Consider the following 20,511-nt stretch of genomic DNA (forward strand, 5'->3'; position numbering starts at 1 on the left):
GCAAGAGCGACATCATTGATGTATACAGAGAAGAGAGTCGGCCCAAGAATTGAACCCTGTGGCACCCCCATAGAGACTACCAGAGGCCCGGACAACAGGCCCTCCGATTTGACACATTGAACTCTATCAGAGAAGTAGTTGGTGAACCAGGCAAGGCAATCATTTGAGAAACCAAGACTATTGAGTCTGCCGATGAGGATGTGGTGATTGACAGAGTCGAAAGCCTTGGCCAGGTCAATGAATACGGCTGCACAATATTGTTTCTTATCGATGGCGGTTAAGATATCGTTTAGGACCTTGAGCGTGGCTGAGGTGCACCCATGACCAGCTCTGAAACCAGATTGCATAGCGGAGAAGGTGCGGTGGGATTCGAAATGGTCGGTAATCTGTTTGTTGACTTGGCTTTCGAAGACCTTAGAAAGGCAGGGTAGGATAGATATATGTCAGTAGCAGTTTGGGTCAAGAGTGTCACCTCCTTTGAAGAGGGGGATGACCGCAGCTGCTTTCCAATCTTTGGGAATCTCAGACGACACGAAAGAGAGGTTGAACAGGCTAGTAATAGGGGTTGCAACAATTTCGGCAGATCATTTTCGAAAGAAAGGGTCCAGATTGTCTAGCCCGGCTGATTTATATAGGTCCAGATTTTGCAGCTCTTTCAGAACATCAGCTGACTGGATTTGGGAGAAGGAGACATGGGGAAGGCTTGGGCGAGTTGCTGTGGGGGGTGCAGTGCCGTTGACCGGGGTAGGGGTAGCCAGGTGGAAAGCATGGCCAGCTGTAGAAAAATGCTTATTGAAATGAAGACATACAGTTACGGTTTATAGCCCTTATAAGGGATAACATTGATTTATGTTTTACTGTACATCAAGTTTCAAGTTAATGTCACGGTGAAATGCCTTTCTTGCCAGCTCTAAACCCAACAATGCATTAATCAATCATCACCTGTCTTTATATTGTATTTATGCATTTCTGCTTATAGCAGCATCTATACATATGTTTACATACCTATTAGATTGACTCTTCCACAAGCTCGTGCATAAAAGAGAAGATTCACCTAACTTTTCATACTTTTTCTCAAAGGCATCTTTCAGATTTTGCAACCTAGGAATACAATACATCGGGAAAATGAAAATGAATGAACAATTCAGGGAGTGAGTTGAGTACAAAACTGTCTTAGTGTTGCTTACTATACATGTATAATACATGCATTGATAGTTTTAGCAACTGTAATGACCAATATAGTATGTAGACAATTATCACTATCATAACTCACCTTTCATTTGCACTTATCAGAATCTTTGTCTTTGGCGGCCATTGTTTTCAAACCAAATACCAACCGGTTGTTTTTAGACTAGTGGTAAATCCCCAAATCTAGCCAGGGTAGCCTACTATACTGAAGATAAAGATTGAAACACACCAATACTAAACTTAGCAAAAACAAAAAAACATCCTCTCACTGTCAACTGAGTTTATTTTCAGCAAACTTAACATGTGTAAATATTTGTATGAACATAGCAAGATTCAACAAATGAGACATAAACTCAAGTCATTTTATTTTAAGGCATCTTTACTTTTACTCAGGTACGACAATTAGGGGGGGGGGGGGGGGTCAAAATCAAAAGTAACAGTCAGTATCTGGTGTGGCCACCAGATGCATTAAGTACTGCAGTGCATCTCCTCCTCATGGATTGCACCAGATTTGCCAGTTCTTGCTGTGAGATGTTACCCAACTCTTCCACCAAGGTACCTGCAAGTTCCCAGACACGTCTGGGGGGAATGGCCCTAGCCCTCACCCTCCGATCCAACAGGTCCCAGACGAGCTCAATGGGATTGAGATCCGGACTCTTCGCTGGCCATGGCAGAACACTGACATTCCTGTCTTGTAGGAAATCATGCACAGAATGAGCAGTATAGCTGGTGGCATTGTCATGCTGGAGGGTCATGTCAGGATGAGCCTGCAGGAAGGGTACCACATGAAGGAGGAGGATGTCTTCCCTGTAATGCACAGCGTTGAGATTGCCTACAATGACAACAAGCTCAGTCCGATGATGCTGTAACACACTGCCCCAGACCATGACGGGCCCTCCACCTCCAAATCGATCCCGCTCCAGAGTACAGGCCTCGGTGTAACGCTCATTCCTTTGACGATAAACGCGAATCCGACCATCACCCCTGTTGAGACAAAACCGTGACTCGTCAGTGAAGAGCACTTTTTGCCAGTCCTGTCTGCTCCAGCGATGGTGGGTTTGTGCCCATAGGCGACGTTGTTGCCGGTGATGTCTGGTGAGGACCTGCCTTAAAACAAGCCTACAAGCCCTCAGTCCAGCCTCTCTCAGTCTATTGCGGACAGTCTGAGCACTGATGGAGGGATTGTGCGTTCCGGTTGTTGCCATCCTGTACCAGGTGTGATGTTCGGATGTACCGATCCTGTGCAGGTGTTGTTACACGTGGTCTGCCACTGTGAGGACGATCAGCTGTCCGTCCTGTCTCCCTGTAGCGCAGTCTTAGGCGTCACACAGTAATGGACATTGCAATGTAGTGACCTGGCCACATCTGCAGTCCTCATCTGCAGCCTAAGGCACGTTCACGCAGATGAGTAGAGACCCTGGGCATCTTTCTTTTGGTGTTTTTCAGAGTCAGTAGAAAGGCCTCTTTAGTGTCCTAAGTTTTCATAACTGTGACCTTAATTGCCTACCATCTGTAAGCTGTTAGTGTCTTAACGACCGTTCCACAGGTGCATGTTCATTAATTGTTTATGGTTCAAGGATGGGAAACAGTGTTTAAACCCTTTACAATGAAGATCTGTGAAGTTATTTGGATTTTTACGATTTATCTTTAAAAGACAGGGTACTGAAAAAGGGACGTTTCTTTTTTTGCTGTGTTTATCTGCTGACTTTTATAAGCGGGTCCCTGGATATTTTTGAACTGCTGATCTACGACCAGCTCTTCCTACCAAAACCACAACCTCAAACACTTTCAGTTAAACAAAAAACTGTTTCTAGACCAGGTGTTAACATATTCATTGTAACGAAACGTAACAACACGGAAGAGTAGAAGAAGAAAAAAAGGTTCCAGTTCATAGGAATCACGATTCAGGCTGACGTTCACGTTGCGCAGAAAGGCATTGGTGGCGGATAACGTTGGAGCTTGAACAAACTGCGACTCTCTGCTGCCTACCGCTAGCTAGCTAGCTAGCATGATCCTCTCACCAGTGCTCCCTACTTCTCTCCACACTCCTATTTAAAAGAGTCACTCCAGCGATGCACCTACGCTTGTACCATTAGCAAGTTTGCTGTCGAGTTAGTTAGCTTCGTAGTCAAGATGTCTGATATGGAAGATGACTTCATGTGCGATGATGAAGAGGATTATGATCTGGTAAACTCCTCCGAAGTAAATATATATGGATATTGTAGCTGATTACCATATACAGCGTATTTAGCTAGCTAGTTAGCTAGATAACCAGCGTAAACATTCCACGTTGCACTCCACTCCGCTAACTTTAGCTAGCTAACCTATTACTCTCAGCTACGTTACTGTAGCTGTTGTTGGTGCTCATATCATTGACAGCTAAATTGCGTAGTTAGTTAGCTAGCTTTGTTTGCAATGATTTGTTCACATACTGCAACTAATGGTTGCTATACAGTTTGCACCGTTACATGATCCAGCTGTTTGCTTTACAAATCACCATGACAAAACAACACACATCATCATGAGCTAGCTAGCTGGCTAGCTGAATGTCAACACAACAGTGGGTGTTGATCTTGTAAACTGCATTGATGATGAATTGTGTGATTTCAGGAATACTCAGAGGACAGCAACTCTGAGCCCAATGTTGATTTGGAGAATCAGTACTACAATTCAAAGGCCCTGAAGGAGGATGACCCCAAAGCAGCTCTCAGCAGCTTCCAGAAAGTTAGTTATCACACACGCACGCACACACACACGCACACCATGTCAATGTCTGTCCATTTATTAAATGCCTCTTTCTGAACCCCAGGTCTTGGAGCTAGAGGGCGAGAAAGGAGAATGGGGGTTCAAAGCTCTGAAACAGATGATAAAGATGAATTTCAAACTGGTAAGCATTAGACATTAGTCTCACAAGTCTCCAAAAATAGTCTCTGAAATATTACATGTAGGCTACCTACAACTATTGTCTGACAGGCATACTGTAGGAGTAGCCAAGGTATTCATAAATATGAACAGCCTACTTTATGCGACATCTCTGATCAAATGTGATAATATTTTGTAAAGAAATACCATATTATGGGAGCATAAAATTGTATTTTGAATTACATTTCTTTAATTTGCCCCCCCCCCCCCCCCCACACACACACACACACAGATGAATTTCCCTGAAATGATGAACAGGTACAAGCAGCTGTTAACATACATTCGGAGTGCAGTTACACGAAACTACTCCGAGAAATCCATCAACTCCATCCTTGATTATATCTCTACGTCTAAGCAGGTATCGTTCGCAACATCAAATTATCAATCAATTAACAATATTGATTCTGTGATCATCTGAGCTTTACAATTTTGGAAAATAGTCCGAACAAACTGAATGTTTGAAGAGAAGGGAAATATTTTTACATTTTTTTTTTTTTTAAGATGGACTTGCTGCAAGAGTTTTATGAAACCACATTGGATGCATTAAAGGATGCCAAAAATGACAGGCTTTGGTTTAAAACCAACACTAAGGTATGATTCATTTTAAAGATAATACGTAAAGTTATATATTTTTCTTATGTCATTAATTCCATCCACAATATCATCATAATTAACATTTTATACAATGCAAAAAACATATGTGGCAAGTGGCATATCATTTATATGGAGACAGTGACTTTGATACTTGTGTGATTTGGTTTCCTCCTCGGTTTGTCCTGTATGTTGTTTAGCTTGGGAAGTTGTACCTGGAGAGAGAAGAGTATGGTAAGCTTCAGAAGATCCTGAGACAGCTGCACCAGTCCTGTCAGGTGAAGAAACACTCCTCATCAATGCAATCAGAGGTTTTCACAGAGGTTTTACCACCAAATCTAATTCAGCATTATAACATCATAATGAAAAAACATTCTTGTGTGTTCTTAGTGACAGTAGATTGGAACTGTATTGTATCATTGTAGCCCGGTCTGAGTTCTGTTTGCGCTGTATAGACAACTTCTATAGCTGTTGTCATGACCACAGGAGTCAAGACAGCACAAACAGATCTGCGGCTGGGCTAGTATGGCTGTGGAACCATTGTGGAAATCTAGAATTCCCTGTTTCTCCTCAAGTGTCTGTGGAATTATATCTCTAGTATTTGTTCTGTCTAGGTGTATAGACGGATGATTAGTATTTGTCCCATGTTCTGTCTTGGTGTATAGACGGATGATTAGTATTTGTCCCATGTTCTGTCTAGGTGTATAGACGGATGATTAGTATTTGTCCCATGTTCTGTCTTGGTGTATAGACGGATGACGGTGAGGATGACCTGAAGAAAGGCACCCAGCTCTTGGAGATCTATGCTCTGGAGATCCAGATGTATACGGCCCAGAAGAACAACAAGAAGCTGAAGGCCCTGTATGAACAGTCTCTACACATCAAGTCTGCCATCCCTCACCCTCTCATCATGGGAGTCATCAGAGGTAGACACATCTCTGCCTACACCTTAACTCTATAACCACGTCTCTACCTACACCTTAACTATATAACCACGTCTCTACCTACACCTTAACTATATAACCACGTCTCTACCTTAACTATATAACCACGTCTCTACCTACACCTTAACTCTATAACCACATCTCTACCTACACCTTAACTATATAACCACGTCTCTACCTTAACTATATAACCACGTCTCTACCTTAACTATATAACCACGTCTCTACCTTAACTATATAACCACGTCTCTACCTTAACTATATAACCACGTCTCTACCTTAACTATATAACCACGTCTCTACCTTAACTATATAACCACGTCTCTACCTTAACTCTATAACCACGTCTCTACCTACACCTTAACTATATAACCACGTCTCTACCTACACCTTAACTATATAACCACGTCTCTGCCTACACCTTAACTCTATAACCACGTCTCTGCCTACACCTTAACTCTATAACCACGTCTCTGCCTACACCTTAACTCTATAACCACGTCTCTGCCTACACCTTAACTCTATAACCACGTCTCTGCCTTAACTCTATAACCACGTCTCTGCCTTAACTCTATAACCACGTCTCTACCTACACCTTAACTATATAACCACGTCTCTGCCTACACCTTAACTATATAACCACGTCTCTACCTTAACTATATAACCACGTCTCTACCTTAACTATATAACCACGTCTCTACCTTAACTATATAACCACGTCTCTACCTTAACTCTATAACCACGTCTCTACCTACACCTTAACTATATAACCACATCTCATTCACTACACCTTAACTATATAACCACGTCTCTGCCTTAACTATATAACCACGTCTCTACCTTAACTATATAACCACGTCTCTACCTACACCGTAACTATATAACTTAGGCTCCTGACTGGTGCAGCGGTCTAAGGTACTGCATCTCAGTGCCAGAGGCGTCACTACAGACCCTGGTTCGATCCCGGGCTGTATCACAACCGGCCGTGATCGGGAGTCCCATAGGGCGGCGCACAATTGGCCCATCGTTGTCCGGGTTAGGGCAGGGTTTGGCCTGAGTAGGCCGTCATTGTAAAATAAGAATTTGTTCTTAACTGACTTGCCGAGTTTAAATAAAATAAATAAAAAAAACTTTATAACCCAGACACACATTCATGGGCTCTTTGTCAAGGGTTTTTCCCTTTTTTCTTGCATTCTTGCTTCGTTCTCAAAACACATTGGAGGAGAAGACCCAAGGTCCCTTCCCTCTGACGTAGTCCTCTAATGTATTTTAAGTAGGAGGCAAGTACAGAGTGTCCTTTTTCAGGACCATGGTTGATTTTCTAGGAAATGATCCCTGACCATGTCGTTTGGTCTCTCTCTTGTTTTGTATTCTGAAGAGTGTGGAGGGAAAATGCATTTGAGAGAAGGGGAGTTTGAGAAGGCTCACACAGACTTCTTCGAGGCGTTTAAGAACTACGATGAATCAGGAAGTCCTCGACGGACCACCTGTCTGAAGTACCTGGTGTTGGCCAACATGCTGATGAAGTCTGGAATCAACCCCTTCGACTCCCAGGAGGTATGAAAGGTCTCATTAGTGATAAGAGATGAGTCTCTCTTAGGGATGGTTTCCCAGACCCAGATTTAAAACGTAGGGCCCTGTCACAATATTATAACCTGCTAATTAAGTAAATTCATTCATATTTTAGTGAACATGGTGATGTGCGTTGTATTGGTGCATCTTTCATAATGTTTGAGTATCTTTACTCATGCTGACATTTGTTTCTCTTAGGCTAAACCCTATAAAAATGATCCAGACATTCTTGCAATGACAAACTTGGTCAGGTAAGACTACATCTCATTCACTATTCCAATCTAACCTTTCTGGGAAGAGTTTTGCTTTGGCTGTTTGTCTACACACCGTTTGTCTACACACTGTTTGTCTACATTGTGTTGTATGAACACTGTCTGATTACTGAATGGAAACCAATGCTCTATTCTGCCCCCCCCCCCCACTCCCCCTCCAGTTCCTACCAGAACAATGACATCACAGAGTTTGAGAAGATTCTGAAGACCAATCACAGTAACATAATGGATGATCCGTTCATAAGGGAACATATAGAAGGTATGGTCTAGACATCATTTTCAGACTGATGTATTTGGTTAATGCCATCGTCAAAACACAAACATATTAGTAAGTAGTAACAAGCTTATAAGCAAGTTAAAAATCCTTATGCCTGGTGGCATGTAAAGTGTTACTGAAAATTCCTTCTATTTAATAATTTATTTCCTTTCTTTTGTCTTTCAGAGTTATTACGAAACATAAGAACACAAGTGCTCGTCAAATTAATCAAGCCTTACACGAGAATACACATACCTTTTATTTCCAAGGTAAGATCACTACAACGACCTGTCTCTGGCATTTTTGTTGTTGTTGAAAAAAGCAAAAATGTTCTCTAAATTTGAAGGTCATTATAACATTTTTGTCTCTTTTCAGGAATTGAACATTGATGTCTGCGACGTGGAAAGCCTTCTTGTTCAGTGCATTCTAGACAGGTAAATTGCATGTTGTTACATCATTGTGGCTTAGCGGTCTATAGGCACTGCATCTCAGTGCTGGAGGTGTCACTACAGACCCTGGTTCGATTCCAGGCTGTATCACATCCGGCCGTGATTGGGAGTCCCATAGGGCGGCGCACAATTGGCCCAGCGTCGTTAGGGCTTGGCCGGAGTAGGCCGTCATTGTAAATAACAATTTGTTCTTAACTGACTTGCCTAGTTAAATAAAGTTTCAATAAAGGTTAAATAAAACAATAATGCACCACAGTTTTGTGAATTTACCATCATTGACCTTCTATTGAACTTTTCTTCTTATACCTGTCAGCACGATCAACGGCCGCATCGACCAAGTCAACCAACTGTTGGAGCTGGATCACCAGAAGAGGAACGGAGCCCGATACATGGCTTTAGATAAATGGACGAATCAGCTGAATACTCTCAACCAGGCAATCGTCAGCAAACTGGCCTAATCAGAGTAGTCAGTAGTGTAACTGAAAAGTTAACCATTCGATGTTGGGGGTATTTCAACTTGAAGGAGCGAGTTAACCCAATTCATCTCGATTACAGTAGCAGTAGGCTACATTCAGTATTTTCATCTATAGGATTGATGATATTCGAAGCTTCCATTGGCAAACGTACTGTCACTTATTATGTGACTGATCATTTAAAATGGAGATCAGAGGTGCCAGCTTGTGTTTCATGGCCTTGGGCCAGTTTCCCGGGCACAGATAAATCCTAGTCCAGGATTTAGAAGCATGCTCAATGAGAATGCTTTATTGGGTTTAGGAGTTGGACTAGGCGTAATCTGTGTCTGGGAAATCGGCCCTTGCGGCCTAAAACCAACCGATTTATAATTTCTATTAGAAAACGATGGCCATTGTACAGATAGAGGATTGTAAAATCCCACTTATGTACATTTCTTATAGTGAAAGGACATGTCTGTCCTCCGCCTTCCGTGAAAACAAATTATTTCTAATATTAAGGTTGAGCATGTTCCATGTCAAAATCAGCATGCCCTTTTCTGTAAAATATCCAGCGCTCTATACAGTATTTCATTAATGTAGGTCCATGTTTCATATGGTACATTGTTTTGACACTGTTGTCAAACAATTTCAGCTTTTCTGTTTTATTAATGAATAATAAACGATAAATTGTACCTTCCTATGGTGTCACTTCTGAAATATTTTTTTTTAACATATTTTTGCAAATCATGTGGAGGAAACTCATCTTCTGTAAATATCATACTTCAGCAAACATCTCTACAAATCGTCCCAAAGCACTATTTTCTTTCACTTCCAGGTTGGTGATTTGGCTGTTGGCAACAACAAACCCCCCCCCCCCCCCCCCATCTGTGTTTGAGCATGGCCATTGGTGGGGGTCGTTTGATGACGCTTGTTGAATTCACCAATCAGCGACGGAGAGTTTATGCCGCTGTTTGGGCGCGCGAGTCGAAACACAGGAAGTTCATTACTATTATTAACCTGCCAGATTGATAGCTATCTTTTGTTGTTCATGATATATACGCAACCGTTTTGTTCTGATTGGCAACTGTTAACAAAACTGTACTCTTGTCAGGCTAGTACGTTATTAGGTAACTGTGCCCGTCATGCCAGTCGTTCGATGCTTTGTTTGTTTTCTGGTAAATGGTTGCTATGTTAGCTAGCTAATGTTAGCTAACCAGTCCGATCATTTATTGCCCAGCATCATGTGTATCTGCTGTTTTGTAACGTTTTACATTTGATTTTTTTTTTGTCCTCGCTGACAACCATTTATCATCGGATATCCACTTGTACTTCAAATCAAAAGGTAAGGTGATCAGTGAGTGGACTGTTTTGATCACTCTTAAAACTAATTGACTAACGTTAGCTCGTTCGGCGTCGTACTAAGGGCATAATGACAATGTTTCGGATACGAGGTGTGTGTGGTTTGTGTGAGCCCTCCGCTCTCACTGTCAATCAAATACACAGCCACGTCATGAACATCTGCGCTCTCTTGTGCTTTCTCAGCTCTTCTCTCACTATTAGTACTGATCATCATGTCCATCGACTTTGATAGTGCTGCTCTGCAAACTCAACATGAGGAGGAGGAATACGACCCAGAGGACTATGCCCGAGAGCAAGAGGTACGAAATACTCTGTCATTCTCTCTAACACACACAGACTATGCTATTTTTGTTGATAAACTTGCTTGTTGCTAGGGTAGTAACGTACCTCTGCAAGACGAGTGGATCAGAAATGTATCATGTGCCTATGAAACAGTGTTGCTACTATGTTTTCTGGCAATGGTTTCATTGTGACCTCAATTCAGAGTGTTTTCGCAGATAGTAGACGTGCTGCCACTCCGTAAGGGCGGGGATAGTGGTGATATGTATAATTATCGGCCCATTTCAAGGCTTCCTTCTCTAGCTAAGATTATTGAATCCTTGGAGTAGGAAGCAGATAATTCAGTCAACCTTTTTTTAATTTTTTTTTATCTGTTCTTGATCATGGTGTTCTTATTTATCGAAGTGTAGCTGCTACTACTCTGAAACCTTGGAATGAGTAGGTGTGTCCAAACCTTTGACTGGTACTGTATACAGTACCAGTCAAAGGTTTGGACACCTACTCTTATTCTATTTTTACTACATTGTAGAATAATAGTGAAGACAAAGCTATGAAATTACACATATGGAATCATGTAGTAACCAAAAAAGTGTTAGAAAATATATTTAGATTTGTTTATTTGAGATTCTTCTAAGTAGCCACCATTTGCCTTGACGACAGCTTTGCACACTCTTGGCATTCTTTCAACCAGCTTCATGAGGTAATCACCTGGAATGTATTTCAATTAACAGGTGTGCCTCGTTAATTTGTGGAATTTCTTTACTTAATGCGTTTGAGCCAATCAGTTGTGTTGTGACAAGGTAGGGTTGGTATACAGAAGATAACCCTATTTGGTAAAAGACCAAGTCCATATTATGGCACGAACAGCTCAAATAAGCAAAGAGAAACAACAGTCCATTACTTTAAGACATGTTCAATCTGGAACATTTCAAGAACTTTGAAAGTTTCTTCAAGTGCAGTTGCAAAAACCATCCAGCGCTATGATGAAACTGGCTCTCATGAGAACCGCCACAGGAAAGGAAGACCCAGAGTTACCTCTGCTGCAGAGGACAAGTTCATTAGAGTTAACTGCACGTCAGGAATTGCAGCCCAAATAAATGCTCCACAGAGTTCAAGTACTTAGAGGTCGACCGATTCATCGGCAGGGCCAATTTTCAAGTTTTCATAACAATCGGTAATCAGCGTTTTTGGACGCCGATTACATTGCACTCCACGAGGAGAATTTTACATAATTATGACATAACATTGAAGGTTGTGCAATGTAACTGCAATATTAGACTTAGGGATGCCACCCGTTCAATAAAATACGGAACGGTTCCGTATTTCACTGAAAGAATAAACGTTTTGTTTTCGGAATTGACCATATTAATGACCTAAGGCTCGTATTTCTGTGTGTTTATTATATTATAATTAAGTCTATGATTTGATAGAGCAGTCTGACTGCGCGGTGGTAGGCAGCAGCAGGCTCGTAAGCATTCATTCAAACAGCACTTTCCTGCATTTGCCAGCAGCTCTTCACAATACTTGAAGCACGGTGCTGTTTAGGACTTCAAGCCTATCAACTCCCAAGATTAGGCTGGCAATACTAAAGTACCTATTAGAACATCCAATAGTCAAAGGTATATGAAATAGAAATTGTATAGGGAGAAATATTCCTATAATAACTACAACCTAAAACTTCTTAACTGGGAATATTGAAGACTCATGTTAAAAGGAACCACCAGCTTTCATATGTTCTGAGGAAGGAACTTAAACGTTCATTTTTTTTTTTACATGGCACATATTGCACTTTTACTTCTCCAACACTGTGTTTTTGCGTTATTTAAACCAAATTGAACATGTTTCATTATTTATGATACTAAATAGATTTTATTGCTGTATTATATTAAGTTAAAATAAGTGTTCATTCAGTATTGTTGTAATTGTCATTGTGTGTGTGTGTGTGTGTGTCGATTTAATCGGCATCGGCTTTTTTTTGGTCCTCCAATAATCGATATCGGCGTTGAAAAATCATAATTGGCCGACCTCTACAAGTAACAGATACATCAACTGTTCAGAGGAGACTGTGTGAATTAGGCCTTCATAGTCGAATTGCTGCAAAGCAACCACTACTAAAGGACACCAATAATAAGAAGAGACTTGCTTGGGCCATGAAACACAAGCTATGGACATTAGATTGGTGGAAATCTGTCGTTTGAGTCCAGATTTAAGATTTTTGGTTCCAACCGCTGTGTGTTTGAGAGGCAGAGTAGGTGAACGGATGATCTCCACGTGTGTTTCCCACCATGAAGCATGGAGGAGGAGGTGTGGGGGTGCTTTTCTGGTGACACTGTCAGTGATTCATTTAGAATTCAAGGCACACTTAACCAGCATGGCTACCACAGGTATTCTGCAGCGATACGCCATCCCATCTGGTTTCCACTTAGTGGGACTATCAGGTTTTTCAACAGGACCCAACATACCTCCAGGCTGTGTAAGGGCTATTTGACCAAGGAGTGTGATGGAGTGCTGCATCAGATGACCTGGTCTCCACAATCACCTGACCTTGACCCAATTGAGAAGGTTTTGGATGAGTTGGAGTGAAGGGAAATCAGCCAACAAGTGCTCAGCATATGTGGGAAGTCCTTCAAGACTGTTGGAAAATAATTACAGGTGAAGCTGGTTGAGAGTATGCCAAGAGTGTGCAAAGCTGTCATCAAGGCAAAGGGTGGCTACTTTGAAGAATCAAAAATCTAAAATATATTTAGATTTTTTTTAAATTCCTTTTTGGTTACTACGTGATTCCATATGTGTTATTTCATAATTTTGATGTCTTCACTATTGTTTTACAATATAGAAAATAGTACAAATAAAAACCCTGGTACTTATCTATCTTATCTATCTTATCTTGCTATGCTAGCTTGTGGGTAGAAGCTGTTCAGGGTCCTGTTGGTTCCAGACTTGGTGCATTGGTACCGCTTGCCATGCGGTAGCAAAGAGAACATTTTATGAATTGGATTGTCTTTGACAATCTTTTGGGCCTTCCTCTGACACCGCCTGGTATAGAGGTCCTGGATGGCAGGGAGCTTGGCCCAAGTGATGTGCTGGGCCATACGCTCTACAACCCTCTATATCGCCTTGCGGTTGGATGCTAAGTAGTTGCCGTACCAGGCGGTGATGATGCAGCCATTCAAGATGCTTTCAATGGGGGAGCTGTAGAACTTTTGAGGATCTGAGTGCCCATGCCAAATCTTTTCAGCATCCTGAGTGTGGAACAGGTGTTGTCGTTAGAGGTCGACCGATTAATCGGAATGGCCGATTTTAATTAGGGCCGATTTCAAGTTTTCATAATAATCGGTTTTTTGGGATTTTTATTTTTTACACCTTTATTTAACTAGGCAAGTCAGTAAAGAACACATTCTTAGTTTCAATGACGGCCTAGGAACGGTGGGTTAACTGCCTTGTTCAGGGGCAGAACGACAGATTTTTACCTCGTCAGCTCTGGGATTCAATCTTGCAACCCTTATGGTTAACTAGTCCAACGCTCTAACCACCTGCTTTACATTGCACTCCACGAGGAGCCCTCCTGTTACGCGAGGGCAGCAAGAAGCCAAGGTAAGTAGCTAGCAAGCATTAAACTTACCTTATAAAAAACAATCATAATCACTAGTTAACTACACATGGTTGATGATATTACTAGTTTATCTAGCCTGTCCTGCGTTGCATATAATCGATGTGGTGCGCATTCGCGAAAAAGGACTGTCATTGCTCCAACATGTACCTAACAATAAACATCAATGTCTTTCTTAAAATCAATACACAAGTATATATTTTTAAACCTGCATATTTAGCTAAAAGAAATCCAGGTTAGCAGGCAATATTAACCAGGTGAAATTGTGTCACTTCTCTTGCGTTCATTGCACGCAGAGTCAGGGTATATGCAACAGTTTGGGCCGCCTGGCTCGTTGCGAACTAATTTGCCAGAATTTTACGTAATTATGACATAACATTGAAGGTTGTGCAATGTAACAGGAATATTTAGACTTAGGGATGCCACCCGTTAGATAAAATACGGAATGGTTCCGTATTTCACTGAAAGAAAAAAGGTTTTGTTTTCGAGATGATAGTTTCCGGATTCGACCATATTAATGACCTAAGGCTCGTATTTCTGTTTGTTTTATCATATTATAATTAAGTCTATGATTTGATAGAGCAGTCTGACTGAGCGGTGGTAGGCATCAGCAGGCTCGTAAGCATTCATTCAAACAGCACTTTCGTGCGTTTTGCCAGCAGCTCTTCGCAATGCTTCAAGCATTGCGCTGTTTATGACTTCAAGCCTATAAACTCCCAAGATTAGGCTGGCAATACTAAAGTACCTATTAGAACATCCAATAGTCAAAGGTATATGAAATACAAATGGTATAGAGAGAAATAGTCCTATAATAACTACAACCTAAAACTTCTTACCTGGGAATATTGAAGACTCATGTTAAAAGGAACCACCAGCTTTCATATGTTCCCATGTTCTGAGCAAGGCACTTAAACGTTAGCTTTCTTACATGGCACATATTGCACTTTTACTTTCTTCTCCAACACTTTGTTTTTGTGTTATTTAAACCAAATCGAACATGTTTCATTATTTATTTGAGGCTAAATTGATTTTATTGATGTATTTTATTAAGTTAAAATAAGTGTTCATTCAGTATTGTTGTAATTGTCATTATTACAAATAAAAAAAATAAAAAAAATGGCCGATTAATCGGTACCGTTTTTTGTTGTTGGGGGCATCCAATAATCGGTATCGGCGTTGAAAAATCATAATCGGTCGACCTCTAGTTGTCGTGCCCTCTTCAGGACTGTGTTGGTGTGTGTGTGCTGTGGACCATGATAGAGCCTTAGTGATGTGGACACTGAAAAACAGTAGCTATGCCAACGCACTTAATCAGCATATTTAATAACCACGTTAGTCAGGGCTCATTTGAAGTGATGTTAATTAACTTCTCTTTGGAATGCATGGGCTTTGCCAAGGTTGAGCATAGACAGTGAAATGTCTGATTTTAAGTTTTATTTTTATTTTTTATGATTGTCGAACGTAGATAGACATGTTCTTTAGATTTACTGAAGAGGGTCTGGGTCGGTCTTGTCATCCGGCAAATGTGTCATGACATCATCTCTAATATTGTGGTATTTTTAGGCAGAAATCATCTGTGGTCACACTGCCCCACTCTTCAGTAGTGTATCTGTACAGTGGGTCAGTGGGAATCTCTTCAGTAGTGTATCTGGTACAGTGGGTCAGTGGGAATCTCTTCAGTAGTGTATCTGGTACAGTGGGTCAGTGGGAATCTCTTCAGTAGTGTATCTGTACAGTGGGTCAGTGGGAATCTCTTCAGTAGTGTATCTGTACAGTGGGTCAGTGGGAATCTCTTCAGTAGTGTATCTGTACAGTGGGTCAGTGGGAATCTCTTCAGTAGTGTATCTGTACAGTGGGTCAGTGGGAATCTCTTCAGTAGTGTATCTGTACAGTGGGTCAGTGGGAATCTCTTCAGTAGTGTATCTGTACAGTGGGTCAGTGGGAATCTCTTCAGTAGTGTATCTGTACAGTGGGAATCTCTTCAGTAGTGTATCTGTACAGTGGGTCAGTGGGAATCTCTTCAGTAGTGTATCTGGTCAGTGGGTCAGTGGGAATCTCTTCAGTAGTGTATCTGTACAGTGGGTCAGTGGGAATCTCTTCAGTAGTGTATCTGTACAGTGGGTCAGTGGGAATCTCTTCAGTAGTGTATCTGTACAGTGGGTCAGTGGGAATCTCTTCAGTAGTGTATCTGTACAGTGGGTCAGTGGGAATCTCTTCAGTAGTGTATCTGGTCAGTGGGTCAGTGGGAATCTCTTCAGTAGTGTATCTGGTCAGTGGGTCAGTGGGAATCTCTTCAGTAGTGTATCTGGTCAGTGGGTCAGTGGGAATCTCTTCAGTAGTGTATCTGGTCAGTGGGTCAGTGGGAATCTCTTCAGTAGTGTATCTGGTCAGTGGGTCAGTGGGAATCTCTTCAGTAGTGTATCTGGTCAGTGGGTCAGTGGGAATCTCTTCAGTAGTGTATCTGGTCAGTGGGTCAGTGGGAATCTCTTCAGTAGTGTATCTGGTCAGTGGGTCAGTGGGAATCTCTTCAGTAGTGTATCTGGTCAGTGGGTCAGTGGGAATCTCTTCAGTAGTGTATCTGTACTGTGGGTCAGTGGGAATCTTGAGGAAGGTAAGCCCTTATGATATAGCCTGGCGTTTTTGTGTTTCTAAGACACCGCCTGCTCCAAACAGATGTCAGTGTGTTACTCACCTCTCAGCCATCTGCTCTGTTCAACCCTGAACCTGTTACCTGTTACCTGTGCTGGGATATTATTGACCCAGGCAGGCAGCCTGTTGTCATACTGAAGCTAGCTCTGCTCTGTTCAACCCTGAACCTGTTACCTGTGCTGGGATATTATTGACCCAGGCAGGCAGCCTGTTGTCATACTGAAGCTAGCTCTGCTCTGTTCAACCCTGAACCTGTTACCTGTGCTGGGATATTAATGACCCAGGCAGGCAGCCTGTTGTCATACTGAAGCTAGCTCTGCTCTGTTCAACCCTGAACCTGTTACCTGTGCTGGGATATTATTGACCCAGGCAGGCAGCCTGTTGTCATACTGAAGCTAGCTCTGCTCTGTTCAACCCTGAACCTGTTACCTGTGCTGGGATATTATTGACCCAGGCAGGCAGCCTGTTGTCATACTGAAGCTAGCTCTGCTCTGTTCAACCCTGAACCTGTTACCTGTGCTGGGATATTAATGACCCAGGCAGGCAGCCTGTTGTCATACTGAAGCTAGCTCTGCTCTGTTCAACCCTGAACCTGTTACCTGTGCTGGGATATTATTGACCCAGGCAGGCAGCCTGTTGTCATACTGAAGCTAGCTCTGCTCTGTTCAACCCTGAACCTGTTACCTGTGCTGGGATATTAATGACCCAGGCAGGCAGCCTGTTGTCATACTGAAGCTAGCTCTGCTCTGTATTTTCTCTTTTGTTAAAAAGTGAAACTTCATAATGTCTCTCTCTGTCTGTCTCATACTCTCTGTAGTGTGAAGCTAGAGCAGAGTTGCATTCAACTAGATTTGACTAGACCAGACCTCTCACTCTATGGATTATAAAACAGCAGAGTTGCATTTTACTAGACTAGATCAAGCTTGGATGGATTATTGAAGCCCTGACTGGACTGGATTATCATTGGATTAACATTGCGTTAAAAAACTGCATTTATTCTACAGAGAACTGACTACATTTTTGCTTCTATGCTGTACGTACAGGAGGCTGTTATGCGCAACAAGTCAGTCATGTGAAAACTGTTTGTCTGCTCCACTTAACCAGGCTGTATGATGTGTGAGAGCCAACAATAGAGTCATCTGACTGGGAACACAAGGCTAGCCTAGAACATGTCTGGCCGTTTTGCCTTCGAATGTTTCATCGTCGCACAAGAATGATCCTCTGTGTGACGAGACCAGACTGGAATGGAGCTGAAGTAGATGTGTTTCCTCACTTCTGTTGATAACTCCCTGAGTGGGACATTTTAGTGAGTCCTGCTCTGGTTGGGGATATGCGTCCTATGATTGAGGACACAGTGGAAAATGTGAGGAACATCCAACAGTCCTTATGGGAAGTAAGTAGCTGTCTATGCCTTTTCCTGTTCCGGTCTACTCAGGCTACGGTCTACTCAGGCTACGGTCTACTCAGGCTACGGTCTACTTTATGCTACAGTCTACTCAGGCTACGGTCTACTTTATGTTACAGTCTACTTTATGCTACAGTCTACTCAGGTTACAGTCTACTCAGGTTACAGTCTACTTTATGCTACGGTCTACTCAGGCTACGGTCTACTCAGGCTACGGTCTACTCAGGCTACGGTCTACTTTATGCTACAGTCTACTCAGGTTACAGTCTACTTTATGCTACAGTCTACTCAGGCTACGGTCTACTTTATGTTACAGTCTACTTTATGCTACAGTCTACTCAGGTTACAGTCTACTCAGGTTACAGTCTACTTTATGCTACGGTCTACTCAGGCTACGGTCTACTCAGGCTACGGTCTACTCAGGCTACGGTCTACTTTATGCTACAGTCTACTCAGGTTACAGTCTACTTTATGCTACAGTCTACTCAGGTTACAGTCTACTTTATGCTACAGTCTACTTTATGCTACAGTCTACTCAGGCTACGGTCTACTTTATGTTACAGTCTACTTTATGCTACAGTCTACTCAGGTTACAGTCTACTCAGGTTACAGTCTACTCAGGCTACAGTCTACTCAGGTTAGAGTCTACTCAGGTTAGAGTCTACTCAGGTTAGAGTCTACTCAGGTTAGAGTCTACTCAGGTTAGAGGCCTACTCAGGTTAGAGGCCTACTCAGGTTAGAGGCCTACTCAGGTTAGAGGCCTACTCAGGTTAGAGGCCTACTCAGGTTAGAGGCCTACTCAGGTTAGAGGCCTACTCAGGTTAGAGGCCTACTCAGGTTAGAGGCCTACTCAGGTTAGAGGCCTACTCAGGTTAGAGGCCTACCCCATGCTACGGTCTACCCCATGCTACGGTCTACCCCATGCTACGGTCTACCCCATGCTACGGTCTACCCCATGCTACGGTCTACCCCATGCTACGGTCTACCCCATGCTACGGTCTACCCCATGCTACGGTCTACCCCATGCTACGGTCTACCCCATGCTACGGTCTACCCCATGCTACGGTCTACCCCATGCTACGGTCTACCCCATGCTACGGTCTACCCCATGCTACGGTCTGCCTCATGCTACGGTCTGCCTCATGCTACGGTCTGCCTCATGCTACGGTCTGCCTCATGCTACGGTCTGCCTCATGCTACGGTCTACTTTATGCTACAGTCTACTTCATGCTACAGTCTACTCGGACTTCTTCATGCTACAGTCTACTTCATGCTACAGTCTACTTCAGGCTACAGTCTACTCTGGCTACTTCATGCTACAGTCTACTTTATGCTACAGTCTACTTTATGCTACAGTCTACTTTATGCTACAGTCTACTTTATGCTACAGTCTACTTTATGCTACAGTCTACTTTATGCTACAGTCTACTTTATGCTACAGTCTACTTCAGGCTACAGTCTACTTCAGGCTACAGTCTACTCGGGGCTTCTTCATGCTACAGTCTACTTCAGGCTACAGTCTACTTCAGGCTACAGTCTGCTACAGTCTACTCCAGGCTACAGTCTACTCCAGGCTACAGTCTACTCCAGGCTACAGTCTACTCCAGGCTACAGTCTACTCCAGGCTACAGTCTACTCGGGCTACAGTCTACTCGGGCTACAGTCTACTCCAGTCTACTCCAGGCTACAGTCTACTCCAGGCTACAGTCTACTCCAGGCTACAGTCTACTCCAGTCTACTCCAGGCTACAGTCTACTCCAGGCTACAGTCTACTCCAGGCTACAGTCTACTCCAGTCTACTCCAGGCTACAGTCTACTCCAGGCTACAGTCTACTCCAGGCTACAGTCTACTCCAGGCTACAGTCTACTCCAGGCTACAGTCTACTCCAGGCTACAGTCTACTCGGGCTCCATACTGAAATGGCACCCTATTTCCTGTATAGTAACTTTTTGAGCATGGCTGGTCAGAAAGTAAGTCAACTAAAGGGAAAAGGGTGCGTTTTCAGCCTTACTCTTCACTCAGGGCTCCCTGTCGCTCTGGGTCGTGTAGAGCACGTGTATTTATGTTGATGGCTGTCAGGGAAACCTGTCGTGAGAGTCTGTTCGCCTGGGCATGACGCCTGACGTAGTGAAGAGTTGCTGTCTTTCTGTTGGACATTAGGTGAGGAGGAGCTAAGCTTTTTCTCCACGCTGGCTTGTTTATCTCCACGCTGGCTTGTTTTTCTCCACGCTGGCTTGTTTATCTCCACGCTGGCTTGTTTATCTCCACGCTGGCTTGTTTATCTCCACGCTGGAGGTTATTTGCTCCTTACAGTTTGTGTCAAATCAGAAATGACTACAGTGAAAATGGAAAAATGCTTTTCACATGTTGGATTTTGGAGGAGAGATGCACTTTAAAAATTGGCATTTGTTTGTTTAGAAATAAATACTTATCTTTTAAGCAGTCCTGTGAACATTCTCCAGGTTTTCTATAACTCCTGAGACTCCTGGCTGAGGGAATTCGTTGAACTATTTGAGCGGTTGCCCCCACTGTTTTCCTAGACTGTCACTGTATAACTCTGTAA

The 20,511-nt window shown here is 42.7% G+C and overlaps 2 protein-coding genes across 5 annotated transcripts in view; both read left to right on the forward strand.

Annotated features, from left to right (window-relative positions):
* The first annotated feature begins 3,075 nt into the window (after positions 1–3,075).
* LOC106584722 (COP9 signalosome complex subunit 2) lies at positions 3,076–9,343 on the forward strand. 4 transcript variants are annotated; one of them, XM_014170247.3, is made up of 13 exons: positions 3,076–3,390; positions 3,799–3,912; positions 3,998–4,075; positions 4,343–4,468; positions 4,612–4,701; positions 4,902–5,024; positions 5,453–5,627; positions 7,024–7,202; positions 7,416–7,468; positions 7,651–7,748; positions 7,932–8,014; positions 8,121–8,179; positions 8,508–9,343. In XM_014170247.3, the coding sequence occupies exons 1-13, from the start codon at positions 3,322–3,324 to the stop codon at positions 8,650–8,652; spliced, it is 1,392 nt and encodes a 463-aa protein (XP_014025722.1). In that variant the 5' UTR covers positions 3,076–3,321; the 3' UTR covers positions 8,653–9,343. The 4 variants fall into 4 exon arrangements, with proteins under 4 accessions (XP_014025722.1, XP_014025723.1, XP_014025724.1 ...); XM_014170248.3 differs by having other exon boundaries at positions 3,077–3,375; XM_014170249.3 differs by having other exon boundaries at positions 3,079–3,390; positions 4,902–4,979.
* A 261-nt stretch (positions 9,344–9,604) lies between these two features.
* The window catches only part of LOC106584724 (centrosomal protein of 152 kDa-like), a 52,882-nt gene continuing 41,975 nt past the window's right edge, over positions 9,605–20,511 (forward strand). Inside the window, exons 1-2 of the mRNA XM_082968164.1 lie at positions 9,605–9,988; positions 10,189–10,304. Coding sequence (XP_082824290.1) covers positions 10,218–10,304 — 87 coding nt within the window. The 5' untranslated portion in view covers positions 9,605–9,988; positions 10,189–10,217. The remainder of the gene's footprint in view (positions 9,989–10,188; positions 10,305–20,511) is intronic.

The sequence above is a fragment of the Salmo salar genome, chromosome 23 (assembly GCF_965601325.2).
Source record: "Salmo salar chromosome 23, fSalSal1, whole genome shotgun sequence".
Classification (NCBI taxonomy): domain Eukaryota; kingdom Metazoa; phylum Chordata; class Actinopteri; order Salmoniformes; family Salmonidae; genus Salmo; species Salmo salar.